Source organism: Chrysochloris asiatica, unplaced genomic scaffold (assembly GCF_000296735.1).
Source record: "Chrysochloris asiatica unplaced genomic scaffold, ChrAsi1.0 scaffold00132, whole genome shotgun sequence".
In the NCBI taxonomy this organism is placed as follows: Eukaryota; Metazoa; Chordata; class Mammalia; order Afrosoricida; family Chrysochloridae; genus Chrysochloris; species Chrysochloris asiatica.
In genome coordinates this window covers 2811872-2828941 of record NW_006408650.1, presented here as the reverse complement: position 1 = coordinate 2828941, position 17070 = coordinate 2811872, and the positions used below count along the sequence as shown (strand labels likewise).

Genomic DNA, 17070 nt, shown 5'->3' with positions numbered 1-17070 from the left:
TTGTTGCAAAGTGCCTTCGCATCGGTTCTGACTCATAGCGACCATGTACAGGGTTTCTGAGGCTGTACATCTTTGCAGAAGCAGAAAATCACATGTTTCTCCCATGGAGCGGCTGTTGGGTTCAAACTGCTGACCCTGTAGCTCACAGTTCAGTGCTTACCATACAGAGCCACCATGCTCCATAGAAGTTTTAATCAGCATAAAATAGCTAGGAGTAAGTCTACCAAGGGGAGACTGGGAGTACCTCCAGGAACACCTTCAGTGGTCTGGAGAACACTCCTCTCAGTGTCCCCACCCCAGATGAGTCCTTCCCGGTTAGCACACTCTCACTGTCCACTAAGCTTCCTGTGGAACCTTTCCAGCGTCTGTGGGCATTTGAGCCCATGCTCTGTAATGCGTGGAGGGAAACAAGCCATCTCATTCTAATGTCCGATGCTAAGACTACGCACATGTTTTGTGGGTTTTGCCGTCCAATTAGTTTGTGAGTTCTTTGTCAGCAGAGTCTGGGTCTTCACAGTTTAAGAGCAGTTTCCCAATCCCACCCTAAAGGGGGCACTGAGCCAGTGGTCTCTGTCTCCCACCGGTCTCGGGCTCCCTGAAATGTGAGTGAGGGACCTCTCCCGATTCCTCCCCCAGTGGCGGCCCTGCAAGCCGAGGTGGAAAGCCTGGCTCTGCGCCTCTTCTACATGCAGAACGTCGACCAGGATATGCGCGGGGACATCGCTATCATGAAGCAGGTGGTCAAGAAAGCCGAGATGGACAGGAGGCAGGCGGAGGTGGAGAAGCAAAAGCAGGTAGCCACCCACACGAGTAGTTAACCATCACTTAACCTTTACTGAGTCCCGGTGTGGTGCTGCAATATCAGCGCTGGACTGCTTACCTCGAGGTCGGCGGTTCAAACCCACCATCCGCTCTTCGGAGACCCTATACGGGTGGGGCCTCTGAATCGGAACAGACTCGACAGCGTGTGACAAACCTTCATTTTTCTGAAAGCTGTTCTGCTTTGCTGGAGCACTACCGAGGCTCCCTGGTGGTGCAGTGCTTAAAGCATTTGGCAGCTATTGGAAACGTCGGCAGTACAAGCCCACCAGCGACTCCTCGGGAGAAAGAGTCGAATCCACTGGATGGCAATGGGCTTGGGGGGAGGGGGGCGTAGGAGGGGAAGGGGGATCCTGGAGCTTAGGGTCTGTCTTAGTTCTACCAGAGCTCTCTAACATCTAATTCTCACTCAGGAGAGAAACAGCTATGTTGTTGTGAAGTGCCACCAAATCAGTTCCAACCACAGCGACCCTTATAGGATTTCTGAGGAGCAGAAAGGTCGGTTTGAACCGCCGACCTTGCATTTCAAACTGACCTTCCGGTCCAGCACATGATCCTGAAGGGCCACCCCAAGACTCCATATATGTATATATGTTGTTGTTACGTGTTGTCGAGTTGGTTCCCACCCATAGTGACCACATATAGGTTGTTCAGCTTGGTGAGCTGCAACGGCTGACCTTGAACTTCAAACTGAGTCTGCAGTCCAGTGCATTAGCCTACCGTGCCACACCAGGGCACTCTCTGTGTCTGTCTGTCTATAAATGTAGAGGTAAAGACAGGAGAATCTCATTCATAATGACTGTTGTTTTTAAGTGCCTTCAAATCGGTTCCAATTCATAGCGGCCCTGCATAGGGTTTCCGAGCCTGCGCGTCTTTGAGGGAGCAGAAGTCTCACCTTTCTCCCATAGAATGGCTGTTTAGCTTTAAACAGTCGACCATGTGGTTCACAGTCCAGTGCTTACCGTACTGTATTAAAGAACAGAATCTGATTTTCTGCCACTTCTGGACTTGGGGAGTTGGCCGAGCCAGGCTCCCTCTCTCTCTGTCGGTTGCAGGTGATCTCTGCCTGTCTCTCAAAGCTTCTGGAAGCCTCGCCCCATCCCCCTGGTGTGTCCCATTGGCTTATAGACGGATCCTCACATGGCATCTCTCCCTGTGGGTCTGTCTTCCTGCCTTACATCACACCACTCCGAAGCAATGGGAGTCCTGGAGTGATGCTAAAGGAGAAGCACTAGACAGGCCACAAGGTGGGCGGTTCAAACTCACCAGCCGCTCCTCAGAAACCCTACACAGGGTTGCTATGCGTCAGAACCCACTCAACAGCAACACTCAGAAGCGATTAGGTTTAGGGCCCACCTTTCTCCAGCGTGGCCTTGTTAACATATAATTTTTTAAAACACAACCTGATTTCTAAGCAAGGCACATTTGCAGGAGCAGGGAATCAAGAACGCCAACATATCTCTGTAGGAGATGTGAGTCTGACAGCTACTTCATGGGAGAAAGATGAGGCTCTATGCTCCCACAAAGATGCGCAGGCTTGGAAACCCTATACAGGACCACTATGACACAAAGATGCGCAGGCTTGGAAACCCTATACAGGACCGCTATGACACAAAGATGTGCAGGCTTGGAAACCCTATACAGGGCCGCTATGAGTCAGAACCGATTTGAAGGCACTTAACAACAGTCATTCTCAATGACATTCTCATATCTATATCTATCTCTACGAAGAGACAGAGAGAGTGTCCAGTTTAAACCATGATGGTATTGTTGATCTATCTTCCAAAGGGCTGGTGGACAACGATCCCTCACGGCTAGACTCAGGTGTCCCCACTGGGCATCTTCTCTTCTTGCTCCCCAGGACCTACATGTGGATCAGCTCACCACGCAGGTCCATCAGCTGGAAGAAAACATCGCCCTGTTTGAGGCCAAGTATCTCTCTCAGGCTGAGGACACCCGGATCTTACGGAAGGCGGTGGGGGAGGTAAGAGCATCGGCTTCAGCTCTCATGGACAGAAGTGTACATCTCTGCCCCTCGTGGAGTGGGGGAGGACAGGCGACCGATCACTCCCACAGCTGTCATGGTGGCCCGCACTAGAAACCACTGCTTTTTTGTTGTTAAGTGCTCTCTAGTCGGTTCCAATTCATAGCAACGCTGTATAGGGGTTTCCAAAGAGCGCCTGGTGTGGTTAGCAGTCCAGTGCTAATCCTACAGCGCCATACCAGGATGATTGATATATAAAAAATAGGTATGTCTATGGAGCCCTGCCGTGGTGCTGTGGGTTAATGCGCTGGACTGCAAGGTCATTTGAACCTCAAGGTTGACGGTTCAAGTTCACCAGCCGCTATGGGTCGAAGCAACTCATAGGCACTTAACAGCAACATATGGATAGATGAATATTTGTACCTATATAAAGAGCCCTGGTGGCGCTGTGGGTTAGGCGTTGGGCTGCCGAGCACAAGGCTACTAGTTCAAACCCACCAGCCACTCTTCAAAAGAAAAACGAGACTATCTACTGTAAAGACTCACAGTCTCAGAAACCCTATATAGGATTGAATGAGCTTGATGCTGCAGTGGTCTTCTTGCGTGTCTATAGGTATGCGGAGTGTTGTGGCTCTGTAGAATAAGCACTGGGCCACAAGGTTGGTGGTTCAAACCCACCAGCCAGTTCTTGGGATGAAGATGAGGCTTTGCAGCCTCAGAAACCCTCTACAGGGTCGCTGTGGGTCGGAACCAACTCGACGGCACTTAACCAAGACAACAACATGTGTTCGTATACATGTCTGCTTGTATATCTCTAATAAAGCTCTCAAAGTTAAAATAGCGTGGTTTTAAGATCAGGATGCATGGCCAGGTTGCTGGAGCCTCTGCGAAAGGCAAGAAGCAAAAGGTTTATATATCAATCTAGTTGATTACAGATGAGTGAAAAGCTGATGAATTGTTCAGCCAGTGGTGTTGGTACGTTTGTTTAATTAGTTAAAGAAAAAATTTTTAATTTAAATGATTTCCTCATTCCAGGCAGTAATATAAATTCCGGATGGAATCAAGTGTTTAGTTCACTACCAGAAGAAGTGAAAAATATGCACTGAAGTCACCCAGGGCTGGGAAGGTATTTCTAAGTATAACACCAAGAGCAGAAATTTCAGAAGAAAAGATGAGACAGGTTAAAAGGTTTGTCAGAGAGCAAGAACCATAAAACTAACAGTCCAGGGACATCCTTGTTCACACTGTTGTGGTTCTGAAGCGCTATCAAGTTAGTTCCAACGCACAGTAACCCTGTATAGGGTTTCTGAGGAGCGGCTGGTGGATTTGAACCGTCAACCTCGTAGTCCAGTGCTGATCCTACATACAGCACCACACCAGGAGTCCAGCTCTGTTCTTCTTGTCATTGCTGTTCTGTTTCAATACATGTGTATGTGTATACATATATATATATAGAGAGAGAGAGAGAGAGAGAGAGAGAGAGAGAGAGATTTACTTCAACGAATGTCTCACACAACTGAGGCTGGTGGGGAGGGGGGCTATAAACCCCAATCCATACGTCAGAGGGCCTCCGCGTGCGTGCATCCCCAGATTCCTGGGTCAGGCGACAGGCAGTGTGAAGACAAACTTGTTCCCAGTGACTGCCTGTTGTCTGAAGACAGCTGGAGCCCTCAGGAGCTCCACTTTCATGTGATTGATCTGCTACAGTACTTTACATACCACGTCAGATGACATCTGGCAGTCAGCAAGGGGGGAGTCAGAGACCGAGGAGACCAGACCAGTGCTCACTGGGCCCCTCCCCGCAGGCCTGCATGGAAATCGATACCATCAACATGGAGAAGAAGCACATTCTGCAGCAGTGGACCACCAGCCTGGTGGGGATGAAACACCGAGACGAGGCTCACAGGACCATCCAGGACGCCCTAAGGTGTGGGGCACAGGGGCGCTGGGGCGCTGGGTGGGCCGCCGGCTGGCCGGCAGGGGGATTCATCCATGGCCAGGTGTGCAGGACCTCCTCAGATGTGCACCTGGAGCCTCACCTCTGACGTGCCTCCTGGCAGCTTGTCATTGTTCTCAGATTCCACAAAGCTTAAGTTCTCTCAGCTTTCAGAGCTGGGAGGGTGGGGGCTGAGATTTCTTACTCAGACTCCCTGGGGAGGGAGCCCGGATGTTTGGGAGGTGAAGGTCTCCCTTTGATGTTCAGCTTCACCACCTGTGTGTAGACATGAGTGGCCTTCACCATTATTCTGCTGCAGGGGCCTCCTCACTTCTTTGAGGAGAGGGTCAGAGGCCCCTTTTGGGGCCCCCTTCTCATGAGGGACTGTCCAGTCACCTCCAGCACTGCAGGTTTCATGGCTTCCTACTAACCTAGTAAGTCAACTCTAATTCATGAAACCCCCACCCCCGTGTGTGTCACAGTAGAACTGTGCCCACAGGGTTCTCAGTGGATTTTTCATAAGTAGATCCCACTCATGGTGCCCCCCTTGTGTGTCAGAGTAGAACTGTGCCCACAGAGTTCTCAGTGGATGGTTTTTCATAAGTAGATTCCACTCATGGCGCCTACATGTGTGTCAGAGTAGAACCAGGCTCCACAGGGTTCTCAGTGGATTTTTCATAATTAGATTCCACTCATGGTGCCCCCCGTGTGTGTCAGAGTAGAATTATGCTCACAGGGTTCTCAGTGGATGACTTTCCATAAGTAGATTCACTCATGGTGCCCCCGTGTGGTCAGAAGAGAACTGTGCCCACAGGGTTCTCAGTGGATTTTTCATAAGTAGATTCCACTCATGATGTCCTTGTGTGTCAGTGTAGAACTGTGCCCACAGGGTTCTCAGTGGATGATTTGTCACAAGGAGATTCCACTCATGGCGCCTACATGTGTGTCAGAGTAAAACTGTGCCCTATAGGATTGTCAGTGGCTGATTTTTCATAAATAAATTCCACTCATGGTGTCCCTGTGTGTGTCTGAATAGAACTGTGTCCCACAGAGTTTTCTGGGGATGATTTCTCTGACGTTAATCACCGGTCCTGTCTTGCACACTCCTTTGTGTGAACTTAAGCCCCCAACTTTCCATTTGGCAGCTGAAATCCTGTGAAGTGTCTGCACCATCCCCCAGGGAGGGACTCAGCCTTAAAGAAAACCGATGTTCTGGAAGCCCTACAACAACATGGACAATTAAAACAGGATGTTGAATGGAAAGAGACATCCATGCTAGGACATGTGTGATTCCACTTAGAGGAAATATCGAGAATTGGCAAACACATAGAGACTTTGAGGTTCTGAGTGGGGAGTCAGGGATGAGGCCTTGTTGCTGAAGAGCTCCTAATTTTCTGTCTGGCAGGGGATGAAACATTTGCAAACATAACGGTAATGCTTGTACACGTTGTTGTTGTTGTTGTTGTTAGGTGCTGTTGAGTCAGTTCTGACACAGCACAACACGAAACACCACCTGGTCCTTCACCCTCCTCACAATTGCTGCTGCCACTGTGCCAATCCATCTCATTGGGGGTCTCCCTCTTTTTCAATCATACCCCAATTTACCAAGCATGATGTCCTTCTCCAGGAACTGATCCCTCCTGATAATATTTCTGAAGTATGAGAAGTAAAGTCTGACCATCTTGGCTTCTAAGGAGCATTCTGGCTGTACTTCTTTCAACACAGCTTGGTTTGTTCTTCTGGCAGCCCATGGTACCTTTAATATTCTTCTCCAACACCATAGCTCAAATGCATCCATTTTTCTCCAGTCTTCCTTATTCATTGTCCAACTTTCACATTCATAGGAAGATACTGAAAATGCCAGGGCTTGGGTCAGGTGCACTTCTGTCTTCGAACTGACATCTTTGCTCTTGAACACTTTAACGGGATCATGTGTAGCAGGTTTTCCTAATGCAGTGCATTGTTTGATTTCTTGGCTACTCCTTCCATATGTGTTGATGGTGGGTCCAAGCAAAATGAAATCTTTGACAACTTCAATCTTATCTCCATTTATCATTATGTATTTGTTACTCCCGTGATGAAGGTTTTTGCTTTCTTTACATTGAGGTGCAACCCATACTGAAGGCTGTGGTCTTTAATTTTCATCACTAAGTATTTTAAGTCCTCTTGGCTTTTAGCAAGTAAGGTTGTATCATCTGCATATCCCAGGTTGTTAATGAGTCTTCCTCCAGTCCCGATGCCTTGGTCTTCTTCATATATTCAAGCTTCTTGGATTATTTGCTCAGTGTACACATTGAATACAACCCTGGTGCACACCATTCCTACTTTTAAACCATTCAGTGTTCCCTTGTTCTGTTCAAACAACTGCCTCTTGGTCTACGTATAGTTTCCTCAGTAGCGCAACTAAGTGTTCTGGAATATTCATCTTCCACAATGTTGTCCGTAGCTTGTCATGATCCACACAGTAAAACCTTTGCATAGTCAATAAAGTACAGGTAAACATCTTTCTGATTATCCTCTGCTCTTAGCCAAGATCCATATGACGTCAGCAATGATGCCCCTCATTCCATGTCCTCATCTGAATCCTACTTGAACCTCTGGCAGTTCCCTGCCAATGTACTGTTGCAGTGGCTCTGGAATTATCTTTAACAAAATTTTACTTGCATGTGATATTAATGATATCATCTAATGATTTCCAACATTCCATTGGGTCACCTCTCTTTGAAATGGGCACAAATAAGGAACTCTTCCGAGCCAGGTAAGCTGTCTTCCAGATTTCTTGGTCTATGTGAGTGAGTGCCTCCGGTGCTGTGTCAGTTTGCTGAAAGGTTTCCATTTGTATACCATCAATTCCTAGAGCCTGGTTCTTTGCCAGTGCCTTCAGTGCACATTGGAATTCTTCCTTCAGCTCCTGATCATATGCTACCTCTTAAAATTCTTGAACACTAGCCATTTCTTTCTGGTACAGTGACTCTGTGGACTCAGTTCATCTTCTTTTAATACTTTCTACATCATTCAATATTTTACCTAGAGAATCCTTTAATATTGCACAACGAGGCTTGAATCCTTTCTTTCGTTCTTAAGAAATGCTGAGCGTGTTCTTCCATTTTGGTTTTCTAATTCCAGATCTTAACGTATCTCATTACCGTATTTGACTTTGTCTTCTCAAGCTGCTCTTGAAATTTTCTGTTCAGTTCTTTTACCTCCTCATTTCTTCCATTCACTTTAGCATCTCTACGCTGGAAAGCAAGTTTCCGAGTCTCTTCTGACATCCATTTTGGTCTTTTCTTTCTTTCCTGTCTTTTTTTTTTTATGACCTTTTGTTTTCGTCCTGTATGATGTTCTTGATGTCATCCCACAACTCTTCTGATCTCAGTCATTACTGTCTAATGCATCAAATCTGTTCTTGAGATGATCTCTACATTCAGGTGGGATATGTTCAAGGCCATATTTTGGCTCTCCTAGACTTGTTTTAATTTTCTTCAGCTTGCATATGAGTAATTGATGGTCTGTTCCACAGTCTGCCCCTGTCCTTGTTTTGGCTGATGATATGGAGCTTTTCTGCTGTATCTTTCCACATTTGTAGTCAATTTGATTTCTGTGTATTCCATCTTTTGAAGTCCATGTGTATAATTATCTTTTATGTTGTTTAAAAAGAGGTATTTGCAATGAAGAAGTCATTGGTCTTTCAAAATTCTATCATGTATCTCCAGCATCCATTTTTTTTTTATTTTAAAGTTTTTATTGTGAACTGAGTTACAGTTTACATGGGAGAACATCAGTTTTACACTTATCATTTCATTGCAATGATTACAAACTCCTCCATGCATCATCATTCAATAGGATTTGCTTCTATTCCCTCTGTGTGTTTGATTGTTGATGTACACTCAGGAATATATAATCATTTAAACAACCAAAGGGCATATTCTATAAGCCTGCCACCTGGCCACCAGCCCACAGCCTTTCCCTTTCCAATAGCATCCATATTTACATACAGCATGGTGTATATAATTCTTTCCATTGAATTGTATGCTCAAAAATAGTTAAAGTGGCAAATTTTATGCTATAAGTGTTTTGCCAATTAAAAAAATATTTTTTTTAAGAGGCATTGGCTGTCTGTGGAATGAGGGCAGCTTCCTTGGTCAACCTCCAAAGGACGTGAATGCTGGCCAATTAGCAAGACTGCTACCAGCCCTGGACCCTGAGAGAGGCCAGGCACTGTCCCTTCTGAAGTCCAAGACTCAGCTCCGGCTATTGGAACTCACAGCAGGCATGCTTCAGTGAACCGTGCCCCCCACGCCGTGTTGGCCAGCTCCCGCCCCCATCTGTCTCCCTGTAAACCTCTCTCCATAGGGCTAGTTCCTGTGTGCCCCAGGTGACTTGGCTTTACCATCACCTCCTCGTTTGCCCTATTTTTTATCTTTAATTTGTTGTATAAGTCACTCAAGATCTGGTGGTGCAGTGGGTTCAGCACTAGACTAAGTACAAGGTTGTCAGTTCAAACCCACCAGCCACTCCAAGGGAGGAAGACGAGGCTGTCTGGTCCTGTAAAGATTCCGTCTAAGAGCCCTACATGTGAGTTGGAATTGTCCGGAGGGCAGGATTTTGCTTTGTCTTTATAAGCGGTTCAGTTACAAGTCCTTTGCTGTCATGTACAGCAGTTTGTCTCCCGCCTTGTCCTGCGTTCACCCTGTTCTCCTCCCATGAGAAACGTGTTAGCAGGTCCTGGGTTTCCCCTCCTGGGACCCTGTCCCCTTCTGGGAAATACATTCACACGATCACCTGCCCACCTCGGTCCCACCTTACTTCCTTCTTCAACAACATCCTAAGCAAATCAGAAACTGTGGATGCCCCTTCCCCCTTCCTTCCCCTCTGTGGCCCTGGGTGTGTGAAGGGTCAGCCCCTGCCTCCAGGCCTTGAGGCCATTCACATTGCTAGGACTTTACCTGGTGCTGGTGGCATGCTTACCAGCCTGACGAATCAGATCAGTCACTAGGCTAGGGTAGGGATTTGGGGATTTCCTGTCTGGAGAGGGTTCATTTGCAAGCCAGGCCACCTCCACTTGTTGGCGCACGGTTGGATCGTTGGATCGGTTGGATCGCACCTTGTTTTTCCATTTGTACTCTAGTTGATAGAGTCCTGGGGTGGTGCTGTGGGATTAAGCACTGGACCCCCAGGCTGGTTTGAACCACAAGGTCAGTGGTTCAAACTCACCAGGCGCTCTTTGGAAACCCTATACAGGGTTGCTATGAGTAGGAACCCACCAGCTGGTACTTTAAAACAATACAATTGATAAGATGGTATCCTGGATGCAGTGGCCTGAGGCAGTGTGAGTTGGAAACAACTCAATAACACCTAGCTAGGAGAGTATCTCATTGTATGCACTCCTCATGGTTTATTTATCTACTGGCCAGTTGATGGACATTTGGGTATTTCCAGTTGGTGGGTCTTGAGTAAAGCTGCTACGGCCATTCTTTGTGTTGGTATGTTTTCTCCTGTCTCCTGAGAACTTTCCTCATAGTGGAATCGCTGGTAAAGACTCGCTGAGCTTTAAAGCAAACTGCCAAATTGTTTTCCAAAGTGACTGTTTCTGAAGTGGGAGACTCCCGGGTGCTCCACAGCCTCACCAGCCATGGCTGTGGTCAGCTGTGAGAAGGTAGCCCTCACTGGCCAGTAGTGGATGGGTGGTGGCATTACACTGAGGTTCCAGTTTGTATTTCCTGGTAACTAAGGACACTGGAGTCCTGGTGTGGCGCTGTGGGTTAATGCGCCAGACCGCAAAGCCGTTTGAACCATAAGGTCAGCAGTTCAAGCTCACCATAGCAACCCTGTACAGGGTTTCTGAGGCTGTAAATCTTTATGGGAGCAGAAAGTCTCATCTTTCTCCCGTGGAACAGATGGTAGTTTCGAACTGCTGACCCTGAGGTTAGCAGCCCGATTCGTAACCAGTTTATCTTATTACTGAGTTGTAAAAGCCCTTCATGTATTTTGGATACACTTCCCCATTACCCCTCACCTTTAGATATTTTGTAAATACTACACCACCCCCGGCCCCCACCCCCACCCCCCGCCCCAGGCTTATGCCTTGCCTTTTCCTTCTCTTCACGCTTGCTTTTGAAGAATAGATGTTGTGCATTTTGATGAAGTCCAATGAACATAGTTTGTGGTGCTCCCAGATAAGCCCTGGACTGCTAACCTCAAGGTTGGCGGTTTAAACAGGGTCACTAACAGTCGAAACTGACCCAACGGATTCACAACAAGATGCATACGCCTCGCCTAACGTCACAAAGTTCCCCAACTTTTTCTACTAGAGTTTTACAGTTTAGGCGTGTGATGCATTTCCAGTTCGCCTTTGCTATGGTGTGCGGTCGGGATGCGGTTCATTCACTCACATGTGGATGCCCACTGGCAGCAGCGCTTATTGAGAAGGATGCTCTTGCTCACGGAAAAGCCATGGCATCTTTGTCAAAAACCAGCTGATCGTGCGTGCATGCCTGTTTGTCTGTTTCTGGACTCTCCATCTGCTCCATTGATCTCTTTGATTTTCATCAGTATCACAGCGCCCTGGTAACTAACTGTGGCTTCACAAAAGTCTTAAAATCAGATCATGTGATCTTTGACAAAATTATTTTAGCTGTTCTAGAGTCCTGACGTGGTGCTGTAGGATAAGCACTTGACCTCAAGGTTGGTTTGAACTGCAAGGTTGGCAATTCAAACTCACCAGCCGTTCCTCAGAAAGCTGGGAAACCTGATCACTATGAGTCAGAACTGAATCAACAGCACTTAACAACAGGTCCTTTAGATTCCCATAAACTTTTAGAATAGCTAGCCAGTTTCTTTTTTAAAAAAATACATAAATACCTCCTGGGTTTGTGACTAGAGCTATACTGACTCTATAGATCAGTATTGGGCTGCTAACTTCAAGGTTGGTGGTTCAAACCCACCAGCCACTCCACAGTAGAAAGATGACGCTGTCTGCTTTCATAAAGATTTACATGCCTCAGCAAATCTACACAGGTTTGCTATGAGCCAGAATCAAATCAGTGGCCATCGGATTATACATCAGTGAGGGAAAGTTGGCACCTTAATTAATAATCATGAGTCTTCGGCCCTATGAATTTGGTGTATCTCTCCGTTTCTGTGTTTTTGAACCAGACGTTACCCACTAAAACAAACATACCCCAAACCAGTTCCATGAAGTCAATGTTGATTCATAGTGACCCCATTTGGTACAATAGAGCTAGGGTTAGGCTTTCGAGACTGTAATCTTTATGGGATTAGAAACCCTTATCTTTCTCATATGGAACGGTTGGTGGGTTTGAACCACTGACCTTTTGGTGGGACACTTTTAAGCTGATGTGAGTCATAGGTATTTTCCAATTGCTGATATACTGAATGAGATACTTTACACTGTAGTAAGCCCAATGAAATGTCCATCTGAGCGGCCCCATTTGCTGTGGACTTTGGACCAATGACTCCAACACTCCGAGCTTCAGTATCCACATCTATAAAATCGAGATGATAACATTTCTTGTATAGGATTGTTGTCAGGATTAAAGAAGGTGCCAGGTGAAAACCTCCAGACACAATGCCCGGCTGAGATTTTAGCTTCCTCCCCTTCCAACTCCCTGTAATTGTAACAATCAAAGAGCATCTAACTAGGTCAGTGGGCAGTTGTCCTTTCAGTGGTGGTTGTTATGTGCCGTGGAGTCGGTTCAAACCCATAGCGACCCTGTACAGGGTTTCTGAGGCTGTATATCTTTACAGGAGCAGAAAGCCTCATCTTTCTCCCGCGGAACAGCTGGCAGTTTCGAACTGCGGACCTTGCGGTTCACAGCTGAATTCGTAACCACTACGCTCCCAGAGCTCCTTTCAGTAGATGAGAAAATAGTAATCAAGGTTTGGTTTCCTCATTTCTCTCTCTACCTAGAGATTTCTAGTTCATGAGTTTCCTTCAAGTGTGGACAACCGCATGCATTCATTTCTGAGGTCCTGTCCAAAAGACTTTTGAGTCTTCTACCTCGTGAACTTAAGGAGCTCTGGTAGCGTAGTGGTTACGAATCGGCCTGCTAACCTCAAGGTCAGCAGTTCAAAACTGCCAGCCGTTCCATGGGAAAAAGATGAGGCTCTCTGCTCCCGTAAAGATGTGCAGCCTCGGAAACCCTGTGAAGGGTCACTATGAGTCAGAACCAACTCCATGGTACGTAACAATAACACCTCATGAACTTTGTACATCTCTCCAGTCTCTGTGTTTGTTTGTTTGTTTTTTAATTAAAACGTAACTCTGCTTTCTTGATTTTGGCAGTGAATGCCAACATCAAGTCAAGTCCATCGATGGTGAGCTCGAAGCCTATAAGAAGTCGGTCATGAAGGAGGAAGAAAAGAATGAGAAGCTAGCAAGCATTCTGAACAGGGTGGAGACAGAAGCCAACCTCATGCAGAAGCTGACCACCCAGTGCCTGGCCAAGCAGGAGGCCCTGCAGAGCGAGTTCAACACCTACCGGCTGACCCTGCAGGAAACCGAGGATGCCCTGGACAAGGCCCACCAGGTGCAGCCGAGGGTCTCCGCGGGCTGATACCTCGGAGACTGCTATTGTCCCGACATAGTGTCTTTGTGACAATCTGTATCCCTTTCAGGAACACACAGCCATCCTGTGCGAACTGCAGGCCATCAACCAGGCCATTCAGAACGAGCTGGACACGAGGCGGAAGATGGAGGAGTCCATCCTTGAGAAGCTGCAGGAGCACATGACCTCCAACAAGATGACCAAATACTTCAACCAGCACATCATCAAGCTGCAGAAGGAAAAAACCAATCTGGTGCGTACGCTCTCCTCGCACTCAGAAGGCACAACCCGGAGCCAAGGTGGCTCCAACTGGGAAGCGCTGAGCTGCTAGCCCAGTGCTCCTCACAAGAAAGACCCACTCCCATAAAGATGAACCTAAAACCCAAAGCCACTGCCTAGGGTTGATTCATGCTCATAAAGATGCCGTCCAGGACTTCGGAGGCTGTAAGGAACTCTGGTAGTTTACTGCTTACGAATTGGCTGCTAACCTCAAGGTCGGCAGTTCGAAACTACCAGCTGTTCCTCAGGAAAAAGATGAGGCTTTCTACTCCTGTAAAGATTTACAGCCTCAGAAACCCTGTACAGGGTCGCTATGAGTCAGAACCGACTCCATGGTACATAACCACAACAAATCTTTATAGGAGCAGAAACGTCAACTGTCTCCTTTGGAGCAGCTAGCTGGTGGGTTTGAACCACCAACCTTGCAGTTAGCAGCCCAATGCCTAACCCAAACAGGTCCAGTATTTATCCTACAAAAGCCACTGAGCTCCCTCCGTGAAGATTATAGCCTAGAAATGCCTACGCTGGGGGTGGTAGCGGTGGGTGGGTCCGGCTCTCAGCAACCCTAATAGGGTTTTCGAGGAGTGACTGGTGAGTTTGAACCGCCGACCTTGCCGTTCAAAACAACCTTGCTGTCCAGTGCATTATGCAACCACACTACACCTTTTCTTCTGCCAAAATTTATAACATCGTTTGCATTTTATCAACTTAACTATTAGGCAGCCATATTTGGTCAAACATTTTATTAACTTACTCCCAAACTCACCAGTCATTCCTTGAAAACCCTGGGTCTCTATGGGTCGGAGCTGACTCAACGGCACTTAACAACAACAAATGTGACGGCTGGACCGCAAGGTCAATTTGAACCACAAGGTTGGCAGTTCAAGCCCACCAGCTGCTCCTTAGAAACGCTATACAGGGTCACTATGAGTCAGAACCAGCTCAACGCTGCCCAGTCCTGCGCCAGTCTCACAGTTGTTACCTCTGAGCCCAGTGTTACTTAACAACAACAACCACATGATGGCTGGAACTGCAGTGGTCTTGGCAGGGCCGGGCCTCACACGGCCTGTGGGACTCCTGGGATGGTACTGTAGGATCAGCACTGGACTGCAAATCACAAGGTCAGCAGTTCAAATGCACCAGCTGCTCCTTGGAAACCCTATACGGGGTTGTTATGAGTTTGAACTGACTCGACAGTTAACAACAAATCTTTATTGGAGCAGACGGCCTCATCTTTCTCCCGAGGAGTGACTGGGGATTCAAACCACCAACCTTTTGGTTAGTGGCCAAATGCTTAACCCAATGCACCACCAGGACTCCTTCACCAGAGACAACCTCTCTTAAAACTTGGTTTATTTCCTCCACCCAAGACCTCCCCCTGCCCTTTCTGGGCAAACAGCAAAGGTGGTACATGCATTACCACGGACTTCCAGCAGAGGGCAGTAAAGAGTCCTGGGGAACAGACTCAGTCTTAGAAAAGGGACAGTTTTTTCTACCTACTCCAAAACCCCACAGGAGCGGGTCATATCTGGGATGAGGCACAGAAGGGATAGATAGGGCCCAGAGGGGGTACAGGCCCAGTCGATGTGGGGCGTTGACTTGTGGGAAGACAGTGCAGCAAAGGGAGCTGACAGGTTGCAAACAGATGTGGAGCGGGAGACCGGTGACTGTGGGTAGATGTGAGATAGTGACAGGGGCCCGGAGACTTAGGGATGAGTTTCCTACCATTGGTGAACTTAGGAACGGAAGCCACCTTGAAGCTAGCTGCAGGAGTGGCTGGCCACCTTGGCCAACCTTGATAAAGAAGGAAGAGAATGATGTAGCCTGAGCCCAGGGGGCGGGGGAAGGCAGACCACCATGTGGTAGAATTATGGGTGACCTACATTCTCCCCTCTCCTCATCTTCACGCTCACACTGACCTACAACATATGCTAACCCAGTTGCTGGAGACTCGACTCAAGTGCACGGTCACCCGTGTATCACAGGAGAGCTGCATTCCACAGGGTTTCCAATGGCTGAGGCTTTGGAAGTAGATCTCCAGGTCTTTCTTCCAAGGTACATCTGGGTGGATTGGAACCTCAGACCTTTTGGTTAGCATTAACCGTTTGCCCCACCCGGTGCAATATTACGTTCCACTGCCGCCGAGTCAATTCCAGCTCATAGCGACCCTATAGGGCAGAATAGAACGGCTTCATAGCGTTTCCACGGCTATAATGTTTACTGAAGCAGACTGCCCTGACTTTATCCCGAGAAACAGCTTTATCCTTTCAGTTGGCAGCCTGGTGCTTAGCCCACTGTGCCACCAGGGATCCTTCAATATTGTTAGGTGCCGTCGAGTCGGTTCCAACTCGCTGCGACCCTATGTACAGCAAAACGAAACGCTGCCTAGATGGGTGTCTTCCTCACAATTGGTATCTCTGAGCCCACTGTGCTAATCCATCTTGTTAGGGGTCGATCTCTTTTTCATAGACCCTCCACTCTACCAAGCATGATGTCATTCCCCAGGGATTGGTCCCTCCTGATATTATGTCCAAAGGACACGAGATGAAGCCTTGCCATCCTGGCTTCTAAGGAGCATTCTGGTTATACTTCTTCAAAGACAGATTTGTTCGGTCTTCTGGTCGTCCACGGTACTTCTAATATTCTGTACCAACACCATAACTCAAATGCAGCATTCTTCTATGGTCTTCCCTATCCATTGTCCAACGCTCACATGCACATGAGGCGATTGTTCCGTTGCTATTCATAAGGTTTTCAGAAGTGGTCCGCCTCTTCTCCTAGGCATATATACAGGTCCACCTTGGGTGACCCTGCTGGTATTTAAAATGCTGATAGCACAGCTGCCAGCATCACAGCAACGTGCAAGCCACCACAGTGTGCCAAACTGACAGATGAGTGGTGATCAGTATTGTTACTAATTCTTAAATTAAAAAAAGATAATGGCATCTTTCTTTTATTTGTAGAAAGTTTCTGCTTTTAAGTTGGTCCTCCCCTTGGACATAAAACCAACAGCCAACTTTTCCAGACAAACCTCTCAATATTAAAGGAAATAAGAAACCAGCGTTGCTCACTTATTGTTGTTGTAGTTACGTGCCGTGGAGTCGGTTCTGACTCATAATGACCCTACACAGGGTTTCCGAGGCTGTAAATCTTTATGGGAGCAGAAAGCCTCATCTTTCTCCTGAGGAACAGCTGGTAGTTTCGAACTGCTGACTGTGAGATTAGCAGCCCGATTCATAACCACTATGCTACCAGAGCTCCTTACCCAAGTCAAAAACCAAACCCAATACCTTCAAGTCTATTCCAACACACAGTGATCCTGCATAGGGTTTGTTGTTGTTGTTGTTGTTAAGTGCCTTGAAGTCAATTCTGATTCATAGCGTCCCTGTATAGGTTTCGGAGGCTGTAAATCTTTGCAGGAACAGAAAGCCTCGTCTTTCTCCCTCGGAGCGGCTGTTAGGTTTGGACTGCCGACCTTGCAGTTG

The 17070-nt window shown here is 47.4% G+C and overlaps 1 protein-coding gene across 1 annotated transcript in view; it reads left to right on the top strand.

The window, feature by feature from the left end:
* The window catches only part of CCDC40 (coiled-coil domain containing 40), a 51696-nt gene that overhangs the window by 21264 nt on the left and 13362 nt on the right, over nt 1–17070 (top strand). The window contains exons 7-11 of the mRNA XM_006869647.1: nt 637–794; nt 2681–2803; nt 4609–4730; nt 13045–13288; nt 13377–13559. Of these exons, the coding sequence (XP_006869709.1) occupies nt 637–794; nt 2681–2803; nt 4609–4730; nt 13045–13288; nt 13377–13559 (830 nt within the window). The remainder of the gene's footprint in view (nt 1–636; nt 795–2680; nt 2804–4608; nt 4731–13044; nt 13289–13376; nt 13560–17070) is intronic.